Source organism: Toxorhynchites rutilus, chromosome 3 (genome assembly GCF_029784135.1).
Source record: "Toxorhynchites rutilus septentrionalis strain SRP chromosome 3, ASM2978413v1, whole genome shotgun sequence".
Lineage (NCBI taxonomy): Eukaryota > Metazoa > Arthropoda > Insecta > Diptera > Culicidae > Toxorhynchites > Toxorhynchites rutilus.
This window is the reverse complement of record NC_073746.1, coordinates 144808264-144826100: the sequence shown is the minus strand read 5'-3', so window position 1 is coordinate 144826100 and position 17837 is coordinate 144808264. Positions and strand designations below refer to the sequence as shown.

Below are 17837 nucleotides of genomic sequence, written 5' to 3'. Positions count from 1 at the left end.
TTTGCCATTTGGGTTTCAGACCGGTCCGGCAAAAACCGGATAATGTGTAATCGCCCTAAGAGTAAAGTTAGAAAACACTTTCAAACTTCAATTTGTAATGAAATGTAATATTATCACGCTTCTGCGTAACAGCATCATTAGCTATGTGGATAGCGTGGTCGCGTAAAACAGTATATCATTCCAGCCGGCCTTGGTTCGATCTCCGTTGACGCCGTCTTAACTTTTGACGTGGGACTACGTCTAACCGGAATATATGGAGGGTAAAATGAAAACCTAAACACAGAACATGCAGGAAAAAATGAAAGATTTCGAATGCTTATAGCTCGAACATTTCGTACTGGATAGGAAAGATGTTTGCATCACTTGATAGGGAATATTTCTACGCATCTATCGCAACTAACAAAATGTTGTTTTTCATTAGATAAACAATTGAATAACTGTAAAATATTAGGCGTTATCTAAACGCCCTAACTGCATCGTTTTGATTGGCCCGATTTACGGTTTCCCTAACACAGCCATCAAAACCAAGCAGCCTTGGGGAAATCGGCATTGCAAATACATGAAAGTAGGGGGACTTTTGTTCTCATCGAAAAATGTTCCCTAACACAGACTTTAAAACCAAGCAGCGAAATCGGCATTGCAAGCACACGAAAGAGCCTAGAGGCGAGTGAACTGAAAAGTTTAAACCCTCTTAAAGCCAAAAAGAAGAAAAAGAACACACGAAAGTAGGGGGAGCTTTTGTTCCCACCGAAATGTGTTCCCTAATAGAGATTTCTAAACCAAGGTGCCTGGAGAAATCGGTATTTCAAATTCATGCAAGTCGGGGGTATTTTTGTTCCGACTGGAATGTGTTTCCCTAACACAGACTTCAAATCCATGAAGCGTGGGGAAATCGGCATTGCGAATTCATACAAATCGGGGGTATTTTTGTTCCGATTGAAATGTGTTTCCCTAACACACACTTCAAAACCGAGGTTTCTGGGGAAATCGGCTCTGCAAATAAATGCAAACTGCGAGTACTTTTGTCCTCGCTTGCCTTTGTGCAGAGTGGAATATGTCTGTCCTAACATGATCTTCTAAACTTAGGAACCTGGGAAAATCGTGCAGCCACTAGAAGCGAATGAACTTCCCAGTTTCAAGCAAATTCGAGATTCGAGAAGTATGTACACTTTTGGGATGTAAACTTCAGAGGGAAATGTAAAATAAAATAATCGTTTGATAATTTTTTTTGTCTTTATTGGAAAGATTTTCAGCCTTAGGCTGGTTCATCAAACGTTTGGTAATTCTTCCGTACATATATTTTGTTCTAGTCATCATACCAAACGTAAAAGGTCCGTCATTAAATTTACTTGTAACGAAGAACAATCAATCACATTAAATGAATTGACTTTACACGGCATTTGTTCATTTTTTTCACTCACAGAGCAAATATATTGAACTCAATTGAATTTGGAAACTGTTTCATTCAATCAAGAATTTAATCAATACAAACGAATGATTGCTAAGCTAAGGTAGTTCCACGTGAACCTTGCGGTTATATCTTAGATATAACCCACTAATTTTTTTTGCAATCCCAATAAAGATGAAAAAAGGAAAAAAGAAATAGATGTCTGCTTCCATACATACAAACATTTTAAAGCGTTGGGGGACATATGACATTATTTGCCTATTTGACGCTTCAAGGCATGAAATGACATGTTTTCAGTCGAAAATGAAATGCTTTCTGACAACGCTAGTTTGGGTGTATGAGCAGCGCAGGGAACGAAACGAGCAAGACAGGAGTATTTGCGCTTGTGGCCCATTTTTTCTAACCGTCATATTTGCACCATTGTCATAAGATTGCCCACGACGGTCAGCTATATTTAGTTCAGCTTTTTTCAGCTGTCAGCCAGTTTTCTTCGTCGTGTTCATAAAATCTATAAATTTCCTGACTTGACACTTGTCTTCGAGAAAATCTAAGAAACGGATTACCTGTGTAATGAATTGACTTCCTCGCTCTCTGAGAAACGTATTGACGATCGATATGAATGAGTTCCAAAAATATACAAGATCGACTCTTACTGGTCCGAACGGTGCGCCGACCGTGTTATTTTATTTTAACTTTAGTGTAAACCAGACTAGCTGGCTTTTTCTTTCCAGTACAAAAATGGCTTAGTCTGGCCACCGTGCGAGAGAAGGAGAATGAACCTTTCATTAACACATACATTATCTACAATGCAGCTTAAACAATAACTGCGAAACATCTCATAACATGCAGGGGTGCCCAGGCATGCGTAGCGGAAAAATAAAAAGATGTAATGTGGTGTTGAGGTTTCAATTTTGCGAAAATCAAAGAGAGGTTTCATGTACGGACAGAAACAACTACTCATGATGGATGTTTTTTACTCAATTGAAAATTCTTGAATTTTGGCGCCCCAAAGATGCAGCGCTCCCGACAAATGTTGGGTTTGCCACCCGCACATTACGCTGCTGCTCAGCGTAACCTAAACATCATCCCATTTATGAACATTTTTTTACAATTTTTCCCATAGTCAGGCGCTTGAAGTTTGTTTATCTGATGAGTTCCCATCTTACTATACATCTTATCGTCGAACTGCCAAATTTGTCGATGATAAAGAGCATAAACAAAATTATAAACAAAATCAGGTCTAGCATTTTGTTGATCACCGGATAGTAGAAGGTGTTTTGATGGTAGATATACATAAAATGAATAACTAAAAGAGCATTTTGATTCTAGGGTTAACGTTCAAACAGCAATGGAAAGATCCGGGGCATCCCAAGACAAGAAAGTTCCGCCGCTTAAAATAAAAATAAACGTCGACAGTTCACTGCGAGCGGTGTCCACATCCGATGAAGATGATCCACTGTCTGGTGAAGAAGATTCCAGTTCTGAGAATGGAAATTTAATAATCGATGAGAAGCACGTCGATTCGCTGGAGGATGGATCGTTGGATGGGGAAACAATAATTGTAGATGATGTTATGATTGACGAAGATTTCATAGATGCGGATTTTTTACAAGACTCTTCCCAGCGATCGTCATGTAGACAATCTACCACTAGCGAGGAGCAGAATGTTCACGTGGAACCGATTAGTACTTATCAGGAAACAAGTGCAAATATACCAGCTCACAGTTCCAAGGGAAGCCGGCGTAAAAGCCATCACGTTCCGAAGCAAGCGGATGATGTTGTTTTTGAGGAAGCTACAATCATCTCCGCTCATGACGATGAGCTGAGTGAATTGAATGAGAGTCCCAATAGGCATTTGATGAAAAATATTTCCACGCTGAGGAGCTGTTTGAATTATGTTCTGGAGCAGCAGGGTTATAGGCCTATGTCATTCAAGCATAACTCTGATAATGTTACGAAACTTATCGAACAATATAATCAAATGAAGAATATAAAAAGCAGCAAAAAATATTGAACGGCTTTGGTGTTTTGATTGTCGAACATCCGATCATTTAGTAATTGATATTGCTACACACAAAGAATAGCAGTGGGTATTTCATACTTTATAGAAACTAACAAAAGTTTCGAATTGACGCTTTTCTTCATATCAATTTATTTATTCAGTTCGGCTCACCAGGAATCATTGAATGTGTGATTGTAAATTTCAGTCTTATGTTAACACAAGCGTATAGTTTTTCGAAAGAAAATTTTACTTTACATAATCATATATATGCATGTAAAATCTTTGAGTCATATATTCTCCTTGTGCTGGACAAGTAACATCAATGCGCACAAAACCAATCCGTAGCGCCATCTGTGTCATTCTAGCGAAACCACTTAAGTAAAAGAGACAACATTCCCCTCTATGGACGAATTTACGCAAAGCTGCATTAGCTTATGTGCACCCGTGGCCGAGTGGTTAGCGTCATAACTAAAATGCCGGGTGTTCGGGTTCGATTCCCGTTCTGGTCGGGGGAATTTTTCGTCAAAGAAATTTCCTCCGACTTGCACTGTGATCACGCGTATTCTAGAGCTTGCCACTCAGAATGCATTCAAGGCGTGTTATTTGGCATAGAAATCTTAACTAAGTACTAATAAAAATGACGCAAGTAATACTACGTTGAGACGGCGAAGTTCCTCTAGGAACGTTAGTGCCATTGAAGAAGAAGAAGATGCATTAGCTTATGCGACACCTACATTAGAGCTCAGAACCACAAAAGTGCTGATTTTTGTTTTTCTACGCGCTTAACCCTTTACAAGGCCGTGCAAACTAGGCAACGAATCGACTCCAATTTCAGAGAACATAAACCTTACATGATGAATAACACATATTTACCTTTGAAAAAAAATTTAACTATTCAAACAGTTGAAAAAAGTTGATGGGTCTGGGCCTAGGACGGACAGGATCTTGACATAGGACTGTGATTGTGTGTAGTAATTGCTTTCGAATTGAGATTTTTTCATTGTTCAAAATATGTATTTTTTTTTTCTCTTTTGATACATCAAATGGAAGCCCTGAAAAAAAAACCGTTTACTGTCTGAACTTATATCCTCGAATGGGTTAGATAATATAACGTGGTAGAATCCACAATCACATTCTGTTCAAAAATGTACACAAAAATACCATAAATACCAAAGTCAAAACAAGCCTAAGTCAAGTAAATCTATGACTGCAGAAATATATTATAGATAAAAATATCATAGGAAAAGGAGAATGGGCATTGCATTGGAGGAAATGAAGCGGATTTCTTAGGAAGACAGATATGGCGAGCATAATATTAAGATCGCGACTACCGAAGCTATCATAATCTGATATGCGTGAGTATACTCTTTCAAACGTCTAAATTAGTAGCTAGTTAAAATCATCAATTGACTTTTTCACATAACCAAATAACATGCTTGATATTAGGACATCCTGGACCACAATTACATAAATTGTTATTAGCAAGACCCACACGATAAAAACGTGAATTGGGCACGAATTGATACAATAACTGATAAATGCCTATTATCGGTTAAATGGAGAATAATTCATATACGCATCAACTCAACTAACGCCCGAATTTAGGCAAAAAAATTGCTCGTTGCGTCGAGGAGGAAAGCGATTGGAAATGCAATCGAAAGAAAACATATCCATTTTAATCGTCAAATTGTTGCCTTTTGACGTAGTACTACGTCTTACATTAAGGGTGCCAAATCAGAAAAGAGGTCACGTTTTTATGAAATAAATTTAACTTTGATAAGTATTTTTGCTGCGAACGGATTTTAACGATATGCGTACCAATCAAATCGAAAATTTTCTAAGATTTGTTTGATATGCTATACATTACAATCCCATAGTCTGTATATGGTTTAAATTGATGATGATTGGAAGCAATCCCATTTCCCCATGTAGTTGTTCTGTCCATTTGTGTGCTTTCCCGAACAGAGCTGTCAATGACGAACAACTTATGCAACCGCTAGAATACAAACAGTCGGAGACGAATGAATCGTTGGATTTAAAGTCTCCGTAAATAAAAGAAGAAGAAGAAGAACAAAAATAGAAGCAACGAAGAAGGATAGCGAAAAGAGAATATTTGGAAGTAAGTAAGCTGCCGCTCAGAATCTTTCTGTGCCCGAAACAATAAAGGTCACTTATTCTGCTTGTTTTGTGTTTCATGTTTCAAATTTTCTCCGACCTGCACTGTAGTCACGCGTATTCTAGAGCTTGCCACTCAGAATGCATTCAAGGCGTGTTATTTGGCATAGAAATCTCAACTGAGTACTAATAAAATTTTTATTTCATTGAGAAAATTACATGAACTTACACAGTAGATCCTAAATAGTACGTTTACTGTGAAAAACTTTTCAACTTGTTGCATCTACAACGAATTTAAACATAATTTTCTGCCAGCGCTCTAAAACCGTAGTTTTGTTACATAAAAATGACTCCCATGTTAATATCGTGCATTTTTAGCTGCCTAAAAAAAAATTGGAGTATTGCCAAATACTTTTAGAAGGTTTTGGCTAAATAAAATTTTGAAATAATATTCCAAGTGCGAAAAGAGCGAAAAGAATATTTTTGTTAGTGGCAATATAGTTGCCAGTATTTGTAAAAGGGTTAAACGCGAGATTCGGTCGTGATAATTTTTATTTATATTTAATTTTAACATTTTCATAATAACGTCAGTAAATGGTTAGATAGTTAGATTTTTGTAAATTTACAGTAGTTTCATTACGCGTGTTGACCAAAGTCATAGATAATCTTCGAAATTTTTAAGTTTGATAATGCATACAGGTTATGAGTACTAACTTCCGGACATTTTTCAGACGCTCATTATGTGGATAATGGCGATGCAAACGATATCATATTAAGTTGATATCATTGATTATGCAGGGGATTCCGTTCGGCCGATACGAAAAGGAGCTGCCGTATTCGAAGCGCAACATATGCCATGCCTTAGAACAGGGTTTCTCAAAGTGGTCGATATCGACCCCCTGGGGTCAATTTCGATTTCCCAGGGGTCGACAGAAATGAAAATTGATTTTGGGGGTCGACGGGATCCAAATATCGACCCCTATAAAATAACACAAGTTCTTATTTGAAATATGTAAGATGCTTCATAAGTCGTGTTATCTGTATTTTTAGCAAAAAATCAAAAAACCAACGGGAAAAATGGAAAGAAAGATTTATTTTCATTTTGAATTTATTGTTCTTCTTTATGGTTTGCTTAAGTCGTCTCTATACAAAAAAATATATATTTCTTATAATTTATTTTGCTTTTCTTAAATAAATTTTCCGTCAATTCCGACACACTGTTCTTTGCTTTTAAAATGGAGTCCATCATTGTGGAAGCCAACCGATTTCAGAACTTTGTTTTGTTGGCATTGTGAAGCGAGAATATTTACTCAACACGCGCTGATGAAATTATCAAAAAGTGTCCCAAAAACATCCTTAGCAAGAATGGAGAAGTGTGGTGGCATTTCATATGGTTCAACATTTTCATAAATCAAGGTACTTCATGACTCAACGATGAAAAACCAAAGTTTATAAGTAAGTAGGTAGGCAAAGAAAATGAACTGTAATTAATTTAACATTTAAATTTGTATTTGAAAAAACATATCTTTCAATTCTGTATTATATACATATACAGATTCTGTATCAGAAATTTGGCGAAAAACAGAATATTCTGTATGTGTGGCAACCCTGAGAATGACTAATATCTTAGTAGAAAGTATTATTGCTGTACATTTTAAAAGCTTGACAAGACGATGAATGTGCACAACATAAAAATAAAAGAGTACAAAAAGTACAAGATGAAAAATTCGGCAAGAAAAAAACGTGAACAGGTTCGTGCAAGATAATGTGTTTGAGCGTACGAGTCAGGCATGTTTAACATTTCTCTGTACAGTAGAACCCCGATTATCCACGGAATAGTCGGGCTAGGTGTACACCAGTGATCAGATAATGTGAAAGCCATGACTAAAACAAAAAAACGATACCCTACCACTAACCGACAAATTTTGGGAAGATCTATAGAATTACTAGAGAACTCACTTTCGCGGATAATCCGATCGCGGATAATCGAGGTTCCACTGTATTTTGAACATATACGCGATTTAACACGAAGGAAGTCATCATCAAATTAATGTCCAAACATGCTCCTGATATCTATATATATAAAATTCTCGTGTCATGATGTTCGTGGTCGAACTCCTCCGAAACAACTCAACCGATTTTGATGAAATTATCCACAAAAAACTTGGTAGGTATGAGAATAGGTCGTAATGTATATACGATACCGCTAGGATACCGACTACCATATATTTGATACCATATATTACGCAGAATGGTCCTACGCATAATTTTTTTTTCTGATTTTTTTTATTTCTTAACTTTGGCTCCAACCATATAAATAACTCCAAATTTTGACCTCCATTTCCCTATTTTTAATCGCGATTTGAGCATGTTTGTATAAACAATATTCATAAATTTAACCGTCCTTCGTTTTTCACACAGAACTAATTTATTTACATTGTTGAATGACAGATGGCGCTACATCCGCTTGATCGCTTTCATCCAAACATACGCAAGCAACCTCAATTCGTATAAAGCCATCGCCTGGGAGCTGAAAGCCTTTCTGAATGAGCACAACGAATTATTGAAATTCTTCAAACCACACTAGCTCGGATTACAAAATGAAAATCACGATATAATTTTCAATTCTGATAAAACACCAGCTGCAGAGCATGTGTATAGATTCAATTCGCAATTCTAAAATTCGGAATCATTTTAGACGAATGCACAATGACGCGAGAAATTGTGATTCAAAGAAAAAAAAACAATAATCTGGAGTTCATCGTTGACACACAGTTGTCCTAAAGTCCGCATTCCCAACGTAGTAATTCTTGCGTCATTTTTATTAGTACTTAGTTGCGATTTTAATGCTTAAATACAGTCATGCTCTAGAATAAGTGTGACTAAAGTGCAAGTCAGAAAGGGATTTTTCGGCGAAATATCTCCCAGCCGTACTGATGGAACAACGTATATTGCATAAACATTAAACAACGAGACCCCGCCACAGGTACTTCATTCATTATTAACATCATTTCTCATTTTGAATTAAATGTATGAACAACAACTAGAGGAGGCGAAACAAACAAGAAGGTGCGTTTTTTGCATTTTTTTATGAATCGACATGGTCAGGACAACGTCATTCAAAGAAGTCGTCAGCTGTGCCAACAATTCATGATCGACATGTACGCGAAGGTAGAGAGCGTAAAACTGCGGTTCGTACGACACAATCAACAGAAGCGGTGTGAGGAAGGATACATTCACTTGCGAGACGCTATCATGAACAAAGCCGACACAGCCTTTGCTATTGCCAGGTCAAAACGCAATGCATTATCATTTCATTACAGCGCGTGTGTTCAAAGTATAAGGACGTTTTTAATGAGCTTCATTCCAACATTACACGTCTTCAGTCCCACACGTACTGGATGTATTCGGTTGAATGGCGGAAGCGATTCAATTCATTCTTTGTTAGTTTAATTAGTCAACAAAATACGCCCGAGGAAATAGTTTTCCTCGGAAATTCCAAATATGCCTACTGATCTACTGCTCACCCGTATTCTCAAATCCGTTCGAGTCAGAATTACTCGTACGGATCGCAATCTTGCATTCTGTAATCCGCTCAAATCAAGTCCAATCGAGTTGTTCAAATGTGGCAACCTCGACATAGAAAACATCGAGCTTCGGGTTTCATTTTTGTAAAGTGGAAAATTTAATGGACTTTCGGGTGTAATCAGCACGCTCTAAAAACAAAAATTATATCTATCATTAACTCTTAGATCTACTATGTATAGATCGTAAAAACATCCTAACACGCTTGATAATTAATGTATTATTTTTTATTAAACACAAATATTCACTAGAAATAATATATATGGCAGAACAACGTTTGCCGGGTCAGCTAGTATTACTATATAACAAGCTTGCCCTTAGGTTGTAATTTCATATGCGTTCTGAAATACGTTGGAGCTTGAATGATAATGTACTCAACTTCTAATTCAATTCAAGAGATTACAAGGCTAAATGAAATGAACTAGAATTAAGTGATTGAAAAAGAATGCTTAGTCATCTATGTGCATGGTGTAACCATTTTTTTTAACTATTTCAGGAAACTTGAGATGATTCGCGAAGAGGAAAAAATGTTATTTAATTTATTATAGACCAACAGATTTTCTCTCCAGCTGGATGAGTCTAAATTACCCAGCAATGAAACCCTGTTGTTAGGGTATGTTTGATATATTAATGATGAAAATATGTGCCGAGAAATGATTTTTGCTACATATATGATGATTGATATCAGAGGAGAATCGATCGGTTTTTTTTACCGAAAAAGCTATTCCAATCGAAGAACATTGAGACCATTGATGCACCATCAATGGTTGGTCGTCATCGTGGCTTTACAGTTCACTCTAAATCACAACTGCGTAAGGTACTGGCCATTCACTGCGTGATTCACAGGCAGCTTTTATTAGCAAAAAATCTGAGCCCTTGATCGCATCAGTTTTTACTATATGTTATGAGTGCTATCAAAAACCTTTGGAGCAATTCTTTGAACATTCGATTATTTGCTCAGCTGTATGAGAAAAACGACGAAATCTTTACTCGGTTACTTCTACACGCTGGATTTCGCTGACCGCCAAGAGACTCTTGTATAGCAAGATTATCAGCTTTTTTGAATTTGTGTTTCAGCTACAGGGTGACGATTTAAACTTGATTGAAACAATATCAATAATATCGGCCCTTCTGACAAAACTTCAAAACAAAATTTAAGCAGAAGAGAGTATTCACAGTTTCTGTATTTGTCAAAATTATCACAAAAGCTTCAAGACCATGTTATATTATCATATGTCACTCACTTGGACGCATTACACAAGGATTTTACTAAAATGTTTTTAGATCTTCAAAATTTTCAAATTCCCCAATGGATAATAAATCAGTACTATATCACATCCATGGAATGAGCCAATGTGATAATGCAAGAGAAGTTGATTATCATAAGCACAGATGAGGAGTTCAAGCAGGAGTACAGGAGTACAGAGGTTGTCATATGTTCTAGTTTTAAAGAACTATTGAAAATCAGTATCTTGCGATGTGAGACGTTGCTGAAAAATATCTCCTCGTTTTTCCATTATCATACTTTGACGCTTCATTATGGTTACAAACAACGCGAAACCAGGAACTATTTGAAAATCAACGAACGCGGAGATTTAAGGCTTTAACTAACCAATATTGAACCGTATTTCGATGTTTTGATAGTTGTGGCTAGATTGGTTTGCGATTTGAATGTTTTTATAGTTTGTGAGTAATTTGTATAAACAATTATTTTTTACACTTGATATTTACTAAATTTTATCTCCATTTATTTTGTTGAATATGATAAGAAAATATTTTTTTCTCTGTATCATATTACCTTCTACACCTTTGGCTGGTTTGTCAACATTACTTCCATTTTTTGAAGAATGTCGGGAGTGTGAATTGAACTCGTCACTATGCCCGATTGCCTCCGTGGACAAATAATGTCAAGTTTATTCATTTAACAAACTGCAATGTTTTCAAATTAATAATTATTCAGTAGGAAAAAAAACTAAAGATTCTCAAAGAAATTTGGCTATGGGGGTCAAATGTATGACTTCATTCTGGAAAGGGGTCTCTTGCCCAAAAGAGTTTGAGAACCCCTACCTTAGAAGAAAAAATCTCGAGAACCAAAACCCCAGTGACAGCTTTTGTTTTTCACAACTTTATACCGTATGAAATATCGTAATCTTCCGAACGAAGGCGTACTTTTTGAATTACAGTCAGACAGTTTGGGCTAAAAATACATTTGATAACTCAGGCATAGTACGGGATGGCTTCGTGGCCACATTGGTTGCGCGTTCGCTTAGCAAGCGATCGATCATGAGTTCAAAACTCAGGGCTTCTCAATTGACCATTTTTGTGTTGTTACAGAATAACTAGGTCCACGCAACAATCCCGACACATCAACGATTATATCAACTGTCTCCGCTGCCCGGTCTGCTGAACAATGGAGAAACAGAAAGAATACCCTTACGCTTAAAATGGCAACAGTGTAATGTGCTATTTATAGATACGACAAAAACATATGACATGTACTCGATTAAAATCCGGCTCTTGGGATCAAAAACTCAGTCATAGTTGAGAGTGGTTTTTCATCAAATATGTCATTAAAATATTTGCACTGAGTAACTTAATTAACTCCGCCTGCAAGCAAACCATTTGTCATGACAATTGTCATGCGTAAATGCGAAAACAGAATAGAAACATACGGTATGAGGCATGATGTCGACGCCAACCTCTCTCAGTTTCTATTCTGTTTTCGCATTTTCGCATGACAATTGTCATGACAAATGGTTTGCTTGTCCGCCTGTAATTGACGGATCTCTATAGTGGTATGTCCGAAAAAAGAGCCTGAAACTATTGAGAACCAGTATCTATCACTACAGTATCTTCAGCCCTTACTGCATTAAGCGGGTCACTGATGCGGCGGACCTTTTTTACCGCGCAACTCGTGGGACTTCAATGAAAGATCCAAAAAATCAAAACTTATCGGGTTCCGGGTCACCGTTGGAAAAAAAATCAATATAGATGTACAGTCCTGATCCTCTTCCATTCTCAACACTCCGATTCGTTGTGGCGAGAGTAACGTCACTGCAAAAACAGGATCTGAAGTGGTAGATCCAACGTTGCCAATGTTCCAGTTTAAACTGGATTCTTCCGGTTTTTTTTTCTCTTGATCCAATGAAACAGTTAAATCCTAAAGTCTTTTTGAAATATTGTCCAGTTTATCTAGTTTTTTTTTCATGTGTGCTTCACACTCTTACTATGTTTGTTGAAATTCCCGCAGAAATGTCACCTTTCGTGTTAGAATAAAAAAGATGCAATGATCTATAACTATAAATCGTGTTCCTAGGCACCTCAATTAATCACATCGTCGAGCAATTTTTCGACGATGTTCTATCAGCGATTTTACGAAAATGAACCAATAAATACGATTTTTTTTCAAATTTTACTCAAATAAAATCTAGAGGTTGTACGAAGAATGATTCCCAAATATTGATTCACAATAATACTCGAGTGGTGGAAAACGTTATTTTGATCTGCTCGAATGATATGATTAATTGACGGTTTATTTCACGATTTTATGAATTACATCAAAATACTACATGAAGCTTCGAAAGAAATTCTATTTCTCAAGCATTGGAATGAGTAGAAAAATCATTTTAATTAAATTAAAGGCTATCTTCTCAAAGTAAAACGATTTTACAGGATCCCGTTTTCTTCCAGTTTTTTTTAAAGAGCAACCTTCCAGTTTTTTGAAAAAAAATTTATTGGCAACCCTGGGTAGATCCTGCCGAGGTTCACACTCCGTGGAAGAAGAACAAAGAGTTAGAAGAGGAAGCTGGAATCCCTGCAAGGGAAGCTCAGCAGTAAACACTCTGGATCAAAAAACACGCCCTCGAGGATCGGAACTACCTAGTCGTGATGAAAAATCAATACTCAAAAAACAACAGGAAGTGGGATATATCTGTGGTATAACCGCAAGGTTGACGTAGGTCTATCATTGATTTAGTGATCATTTGTTTGAAGTTGAATCAAAATCCATTCTGAATGAATGAATAAATGAATATTTGGGGGACTTCGAAAACGAGAGCGTTAAGTTGGAGGCACAAGGTTTCATGCATCCAATATTGGATACGAAAGATACAAAAATATTCTACTGACGGGGAAGAATAATCTTCAGAAGCATTCCTGTTTATTGCACTTGATTGAAAAATCACAAAACCAAATGTATTTGATCGCAGTATTATATGAATAGAAAACATTAAAATAAACTCTTTCGCTTGAATTTAATTTTCAATTCCAAGGGGAACTGGCAAATTATTCTTCAGCAATGATAACATTTTTCCGGATTCTTCTCGATACTCGATGCCAATTCGATAACCACCAAACGAAAAGAGTTGTGCGCGTGTATGTGTGTCTGGTGGCTGCTCCGATGCCTCAAGCGGAACCAATTTTCGATGCTGGTACTCTCTTGGCCGCCTTCTGCGAAACATTTTCCGTTTTTAATTTTTATGAATCCAATATTGGATATGAAAATATTCTACTGATGGGTAAGAATAATCTTCAAAAGCTTTCCTTGCACTTAATTGGAAAATCAAAAAACAAAATGCAGCATTATATGAATAGAAAACATTAAAATAAACTCTTTCGCTTGAATGTAATTTTAAATTCCAATGGGAACTGGTAGATTATTTTTCAGCAACGATAACATCTTTCCGGATTCTTCTCGATACTCGATAACCACCAAACGAAAAGAGTTGCGCGCGTGTATGTGTGTGGCGACGGCTCCGATGCCTCAAGCGGAACCAATTTTCGATGCTGTTACTTTCTTGGTCACCCTTTTCCTGATGGATTCCCTTCTGGACTAAAGTGCACAAATAGGCTCTTGGTGACAGCGTTCTTATTAACGCTCAAAATCTCGTTCTCCGGCGTAACGCATTCATTTTTTAAACTTTGAATTTACACCCCGGTATTGAAATGAAAAACGTAGTCCTACGTCAATACCGAAGCAGAATCTCTGCCTCCGGAAACGAGAGGAGTTGCTGTTCATCATTCTCTTAAAAATGATGTCAACACAAAAATCGTTGCTGAAACTAGAACCTCTTTTAGAAGGCCTTAGAGCAGATCAGAGTTGGAATACTCTCGGAGAACTATCACTAACACTGTCCTATCAACGGCTCTGTTAGAATCCATCCCGGATGCTCTACTGATTGCAATAGAGCAACGAAGAAACGAACTGGTGAAACCATACATTTCAACTGCTCGTGCAAGGACCTGTTACCTAGTCCTTTCGTCTAAAGACCAGCAAACCTCAGAACGGTTGGAGAACGTGGTTCCTAGTATAACCCTGGGAATGACCCGAAACTGGTTGCTTTAGACCAGCAGACCAGACTCAACGTTTTTGCCAAATGGACCACAAACATGGTGCCTCAGGCCGCAAAAATAAAGAAGGGTGGTGTCCAATACACGATCGCATTGTTAACGTAGGATTACGAAATAATAAATGGTGAGAAAAATATAATTGATAATAGAAATTCTAGTATGAAACTCTTTATGAATGAATGCGTTCTGAACTTACTGAGGAATCTCTCAACAAAATTACATTTCCAACGCATCCAAAAAAAAAGCTCCAAAGAAGACTCAGAATGGCAAATTCGATCTGAATCCGAACCGAATCAAGTGTGTGGGGGGCAGCGGCGTCGACAGCTCCTGTTGCGAAACAAATTTTCACCTTCAGTTTTTAAACGAAGAACGAAGCTCTCGCCGCTGAAGACTACCTCCTTTACATCTGGCTTGAAATGCCCTTCACTTTGACGCCACTTCTAACCCGGAAACAATGCTTGAAGTTACCAATAAATAATTCACGATTTGTCAGTCATTCTGCTAGCAACCAGATAGCAGCGGCAGCGAGGCTTCCCAAATGACCGAGTGTCTAGTTTTCCAAAATTGTTGCACCTTTCCACCTACATCATCGAGCCTCACTCGATGTGAAATAATTGTGCCGAAACCTACAACATCGAGTCTCGCGCAGCAGAGTAGTGAAATTAATCGATGCGTGACCCATCAAAACGTTTACATTTGGTCTATTCTTTTGGAAAATAAAAGATTACTTAAGTTAAGGGTTAAGACTAGAGGCGATTGAAATTTTGAGTCTAAGAAAGTCGAATTATCATCACTAATTACACTAAGAAATCGGAACGCGCACAGAAGCTCTTTTTCAGCAAAAAATATAAAAACCAATTTGCTTTCGATGGTTGATTCATGATTCATCCTTGTTCTCGCGAGAACAATACACGAGATCTGTGTTTCATTGCCAATGCATGTAGCGCACTCAGTATGTATCGCGAATATTCTCCTCTTGCTAGACACAGTGTGTCCTGAGGGAATTACACATTTGATCTCCCACCACCGTTATCTATTGAGTAACACACAAAATCAACTATCCATACATGTGATTCAATCATAAACAATAAATCTCCACATAACGGTACGAAAAAACGCGGTGCGTCCTATTGAATATTTCTCTTCTACTTTGCTTCAGTCTGTCAGTGCAAGATTTCCCGCATATTCTGAGTATGCACGGCCCACGGGTCGCTGGTGGAGTTGAGCTGTTCAAAATTCAGAAAAATTCTAGTGAATTCAAGGAAGATCTAGAAGATATAGAAGCCTAGAAACTACACCCAAAATTGATTTTTATCTCATGTTTTGTCATCCCGATTTATGACATTAAATGAGACATAACATAACAGAAAATGTCATGCCTCACAAATACTGGTAAGCATTTGTATAATATATATGGTACAGCAATATAAGATTAATACGAGCTAGCAAAACAAAAGACAAATAAGCTTTCCGCATACTTTGCCACATACACGGCCCAGACCGAGATAGATATTGTTCTCCCTCTTGCGCTCCTATTTTACTCTTAGAAAACATTTCCCAACTTCATTTTTTAATCAGGTGCAATATTATCACGTATTTGCTGAACAACTGCTGAAGCATCACTAGCCATGTGGATAGCGTGGTCGTGTAAAATAGCAGCTGGCCTTGGTTCGAACCCCATTGATGCCGTATGGACTTTTTTTTTGGCACAATCCCAAATGAAATGAGAAAAGAAAACAGAAAGAGATGTCTACACGCATACATACAAACCATTTTTAAGCTTTTAAAACAGCTCATTATTTGCGCATTTGACTCTCCAGCTCACTAAATGGCATCATTTCTGCCAAAGATGAAATGTTTTTTGCCAACGCTAGTTTGGGTGTAGGATTCTCAAAACTCCATAAACGCTGATTTTTCGAGACTAGTGGCTCCAAACTTGTGGTGCCACAAAAAGCTCGAAGAAACGTCGGCAGGGTTTCTGGTACAGCGACGATTCCTCGCGAAGAATCTCCAGAAACCATGAAGCTTGGCAATCTGGCAGTTACTGGGCCAAGCGGTATCAATTCACCGGCTACCGCTAGCAGGCTAGGAATTTCGATTAAGCAGAGTGAAAAAGGTGAGATCCAAAACGAATACCTGTATCCACTAAAATTGTCCAATTCAGTACAGTTGTACCGAACTTATCTGACATAGTTGCCGTAAAAGGCAAATGCATTCCGTTGTACTGGATTTATGTATGAAATTGAAGACTTTAACGAGTGTCCGAAATATGATTCAGAACGGTATGTTTAATTAATGTGAAATGCTCAATGTCCTGATGACATGACTATAAAATTCATATCACAATTGATTCTTTAGAGTAACCCTTTAGTTATATCATCAGATCATTAAGCTTTTCAAATTATTTTTAAGGAGTGTCCGATATATTAAGCTGTCCGAAATATGATTCAGAACGGTAGTTAAAATTATTTTCTTCTTCTTCTTCTTCAATGGCACTAACGTTCCTAGAGGAACTTCGCCGTCTCAACGTAGTATTACTTGCGTCATTTTTATTAGTACTTAGTTGAGATTTCTATGCCAAATAACACGCCTTGAATGCATTCTGAGTGGCAAGCTCTAGAATACGCGTGATCACAGTGCAAGTGCAAGTTAAAATTATTTTATATGGGTCAAATATGTCAAATGTGGGTAACCCGATGGCACATATTAGCCGCGTGATTGTTACGTCGTGTTACGTCTGGTTCCCGGAATAAATCGCCACAGAAAACGACTGCAACAGAAACCACCGCTTATAAAATGTGTAGTAGGCTATAAATATTGTGGCGCGGTATTGTATTTCAAAACAAGAATTAACCGGGCAAACGTATCGCCCCAGGCAAACGTAACGCCCCGGGCAGACGTATACCGTCCGACGCTCGCTAGAGCTCGGTCGGACATTGCTAAAGGATCGTATCCTATGTTTCAAACTAACCGGGCAATCAGTGGATCCCAGGTTTGCGTGCGAGACACCGCCGCTTCCGACGGCGGGTCGGCGGTGGACTCGGATTGCGTCATCTTGGCGGCATGGGCCGCCTCGATTCCTTATCCTCGCCAAATGGGGACTTCGTCCCCATTACATTGTCCTCAGAATAAATTTCGAAAAACGAGAACAAGAGAATAAATTTATAATAGAAATGTGAGGCACATGATGTTTTTCCCGCGCCAAATATTTCTAGCCTACTACACTTTTTCTAAGCGGTTGTTTCTGTTGCAGTTGTTTACTGTGGCGATTTATTCCGGTCACCGTTACGTCTATATATTTTCCATACAATTTTATTTGTTTCTATCGTTTTCAGTTCATTTTATACTTTTTTTTTCTTTCTAAATAAAACAAGCAAC

At 37.6% G+C, this 17837-nt stretch overlaps 1 protein-coding gene across 1 annotated transcript; it reads left to right on the top strand.

The window, feature by feature from the left end:
- Positions 1-2576: 2576 nt before the first annotated feature.
- Positions 2577-3423, top strand: LOC129778912 (uncharacterized). The gene is made up of 2 exons (XM_055786091.1): positions 2577-2680; positions 2738-3423. The coding sequence occupies exon 2, from the start codon at positions 2757-2759 to the stop codon at positions 3420-3422; it is 666 nt and encodes a 221-aa protein (XP_055642066.1). The 5' UTR covers positions 2577-2680; positions 2738-2756; the 3' UTR covers position 3423.
- The last annotated feature ends 14414 nt before the right edge of the window (positions 3424-17837 follow it).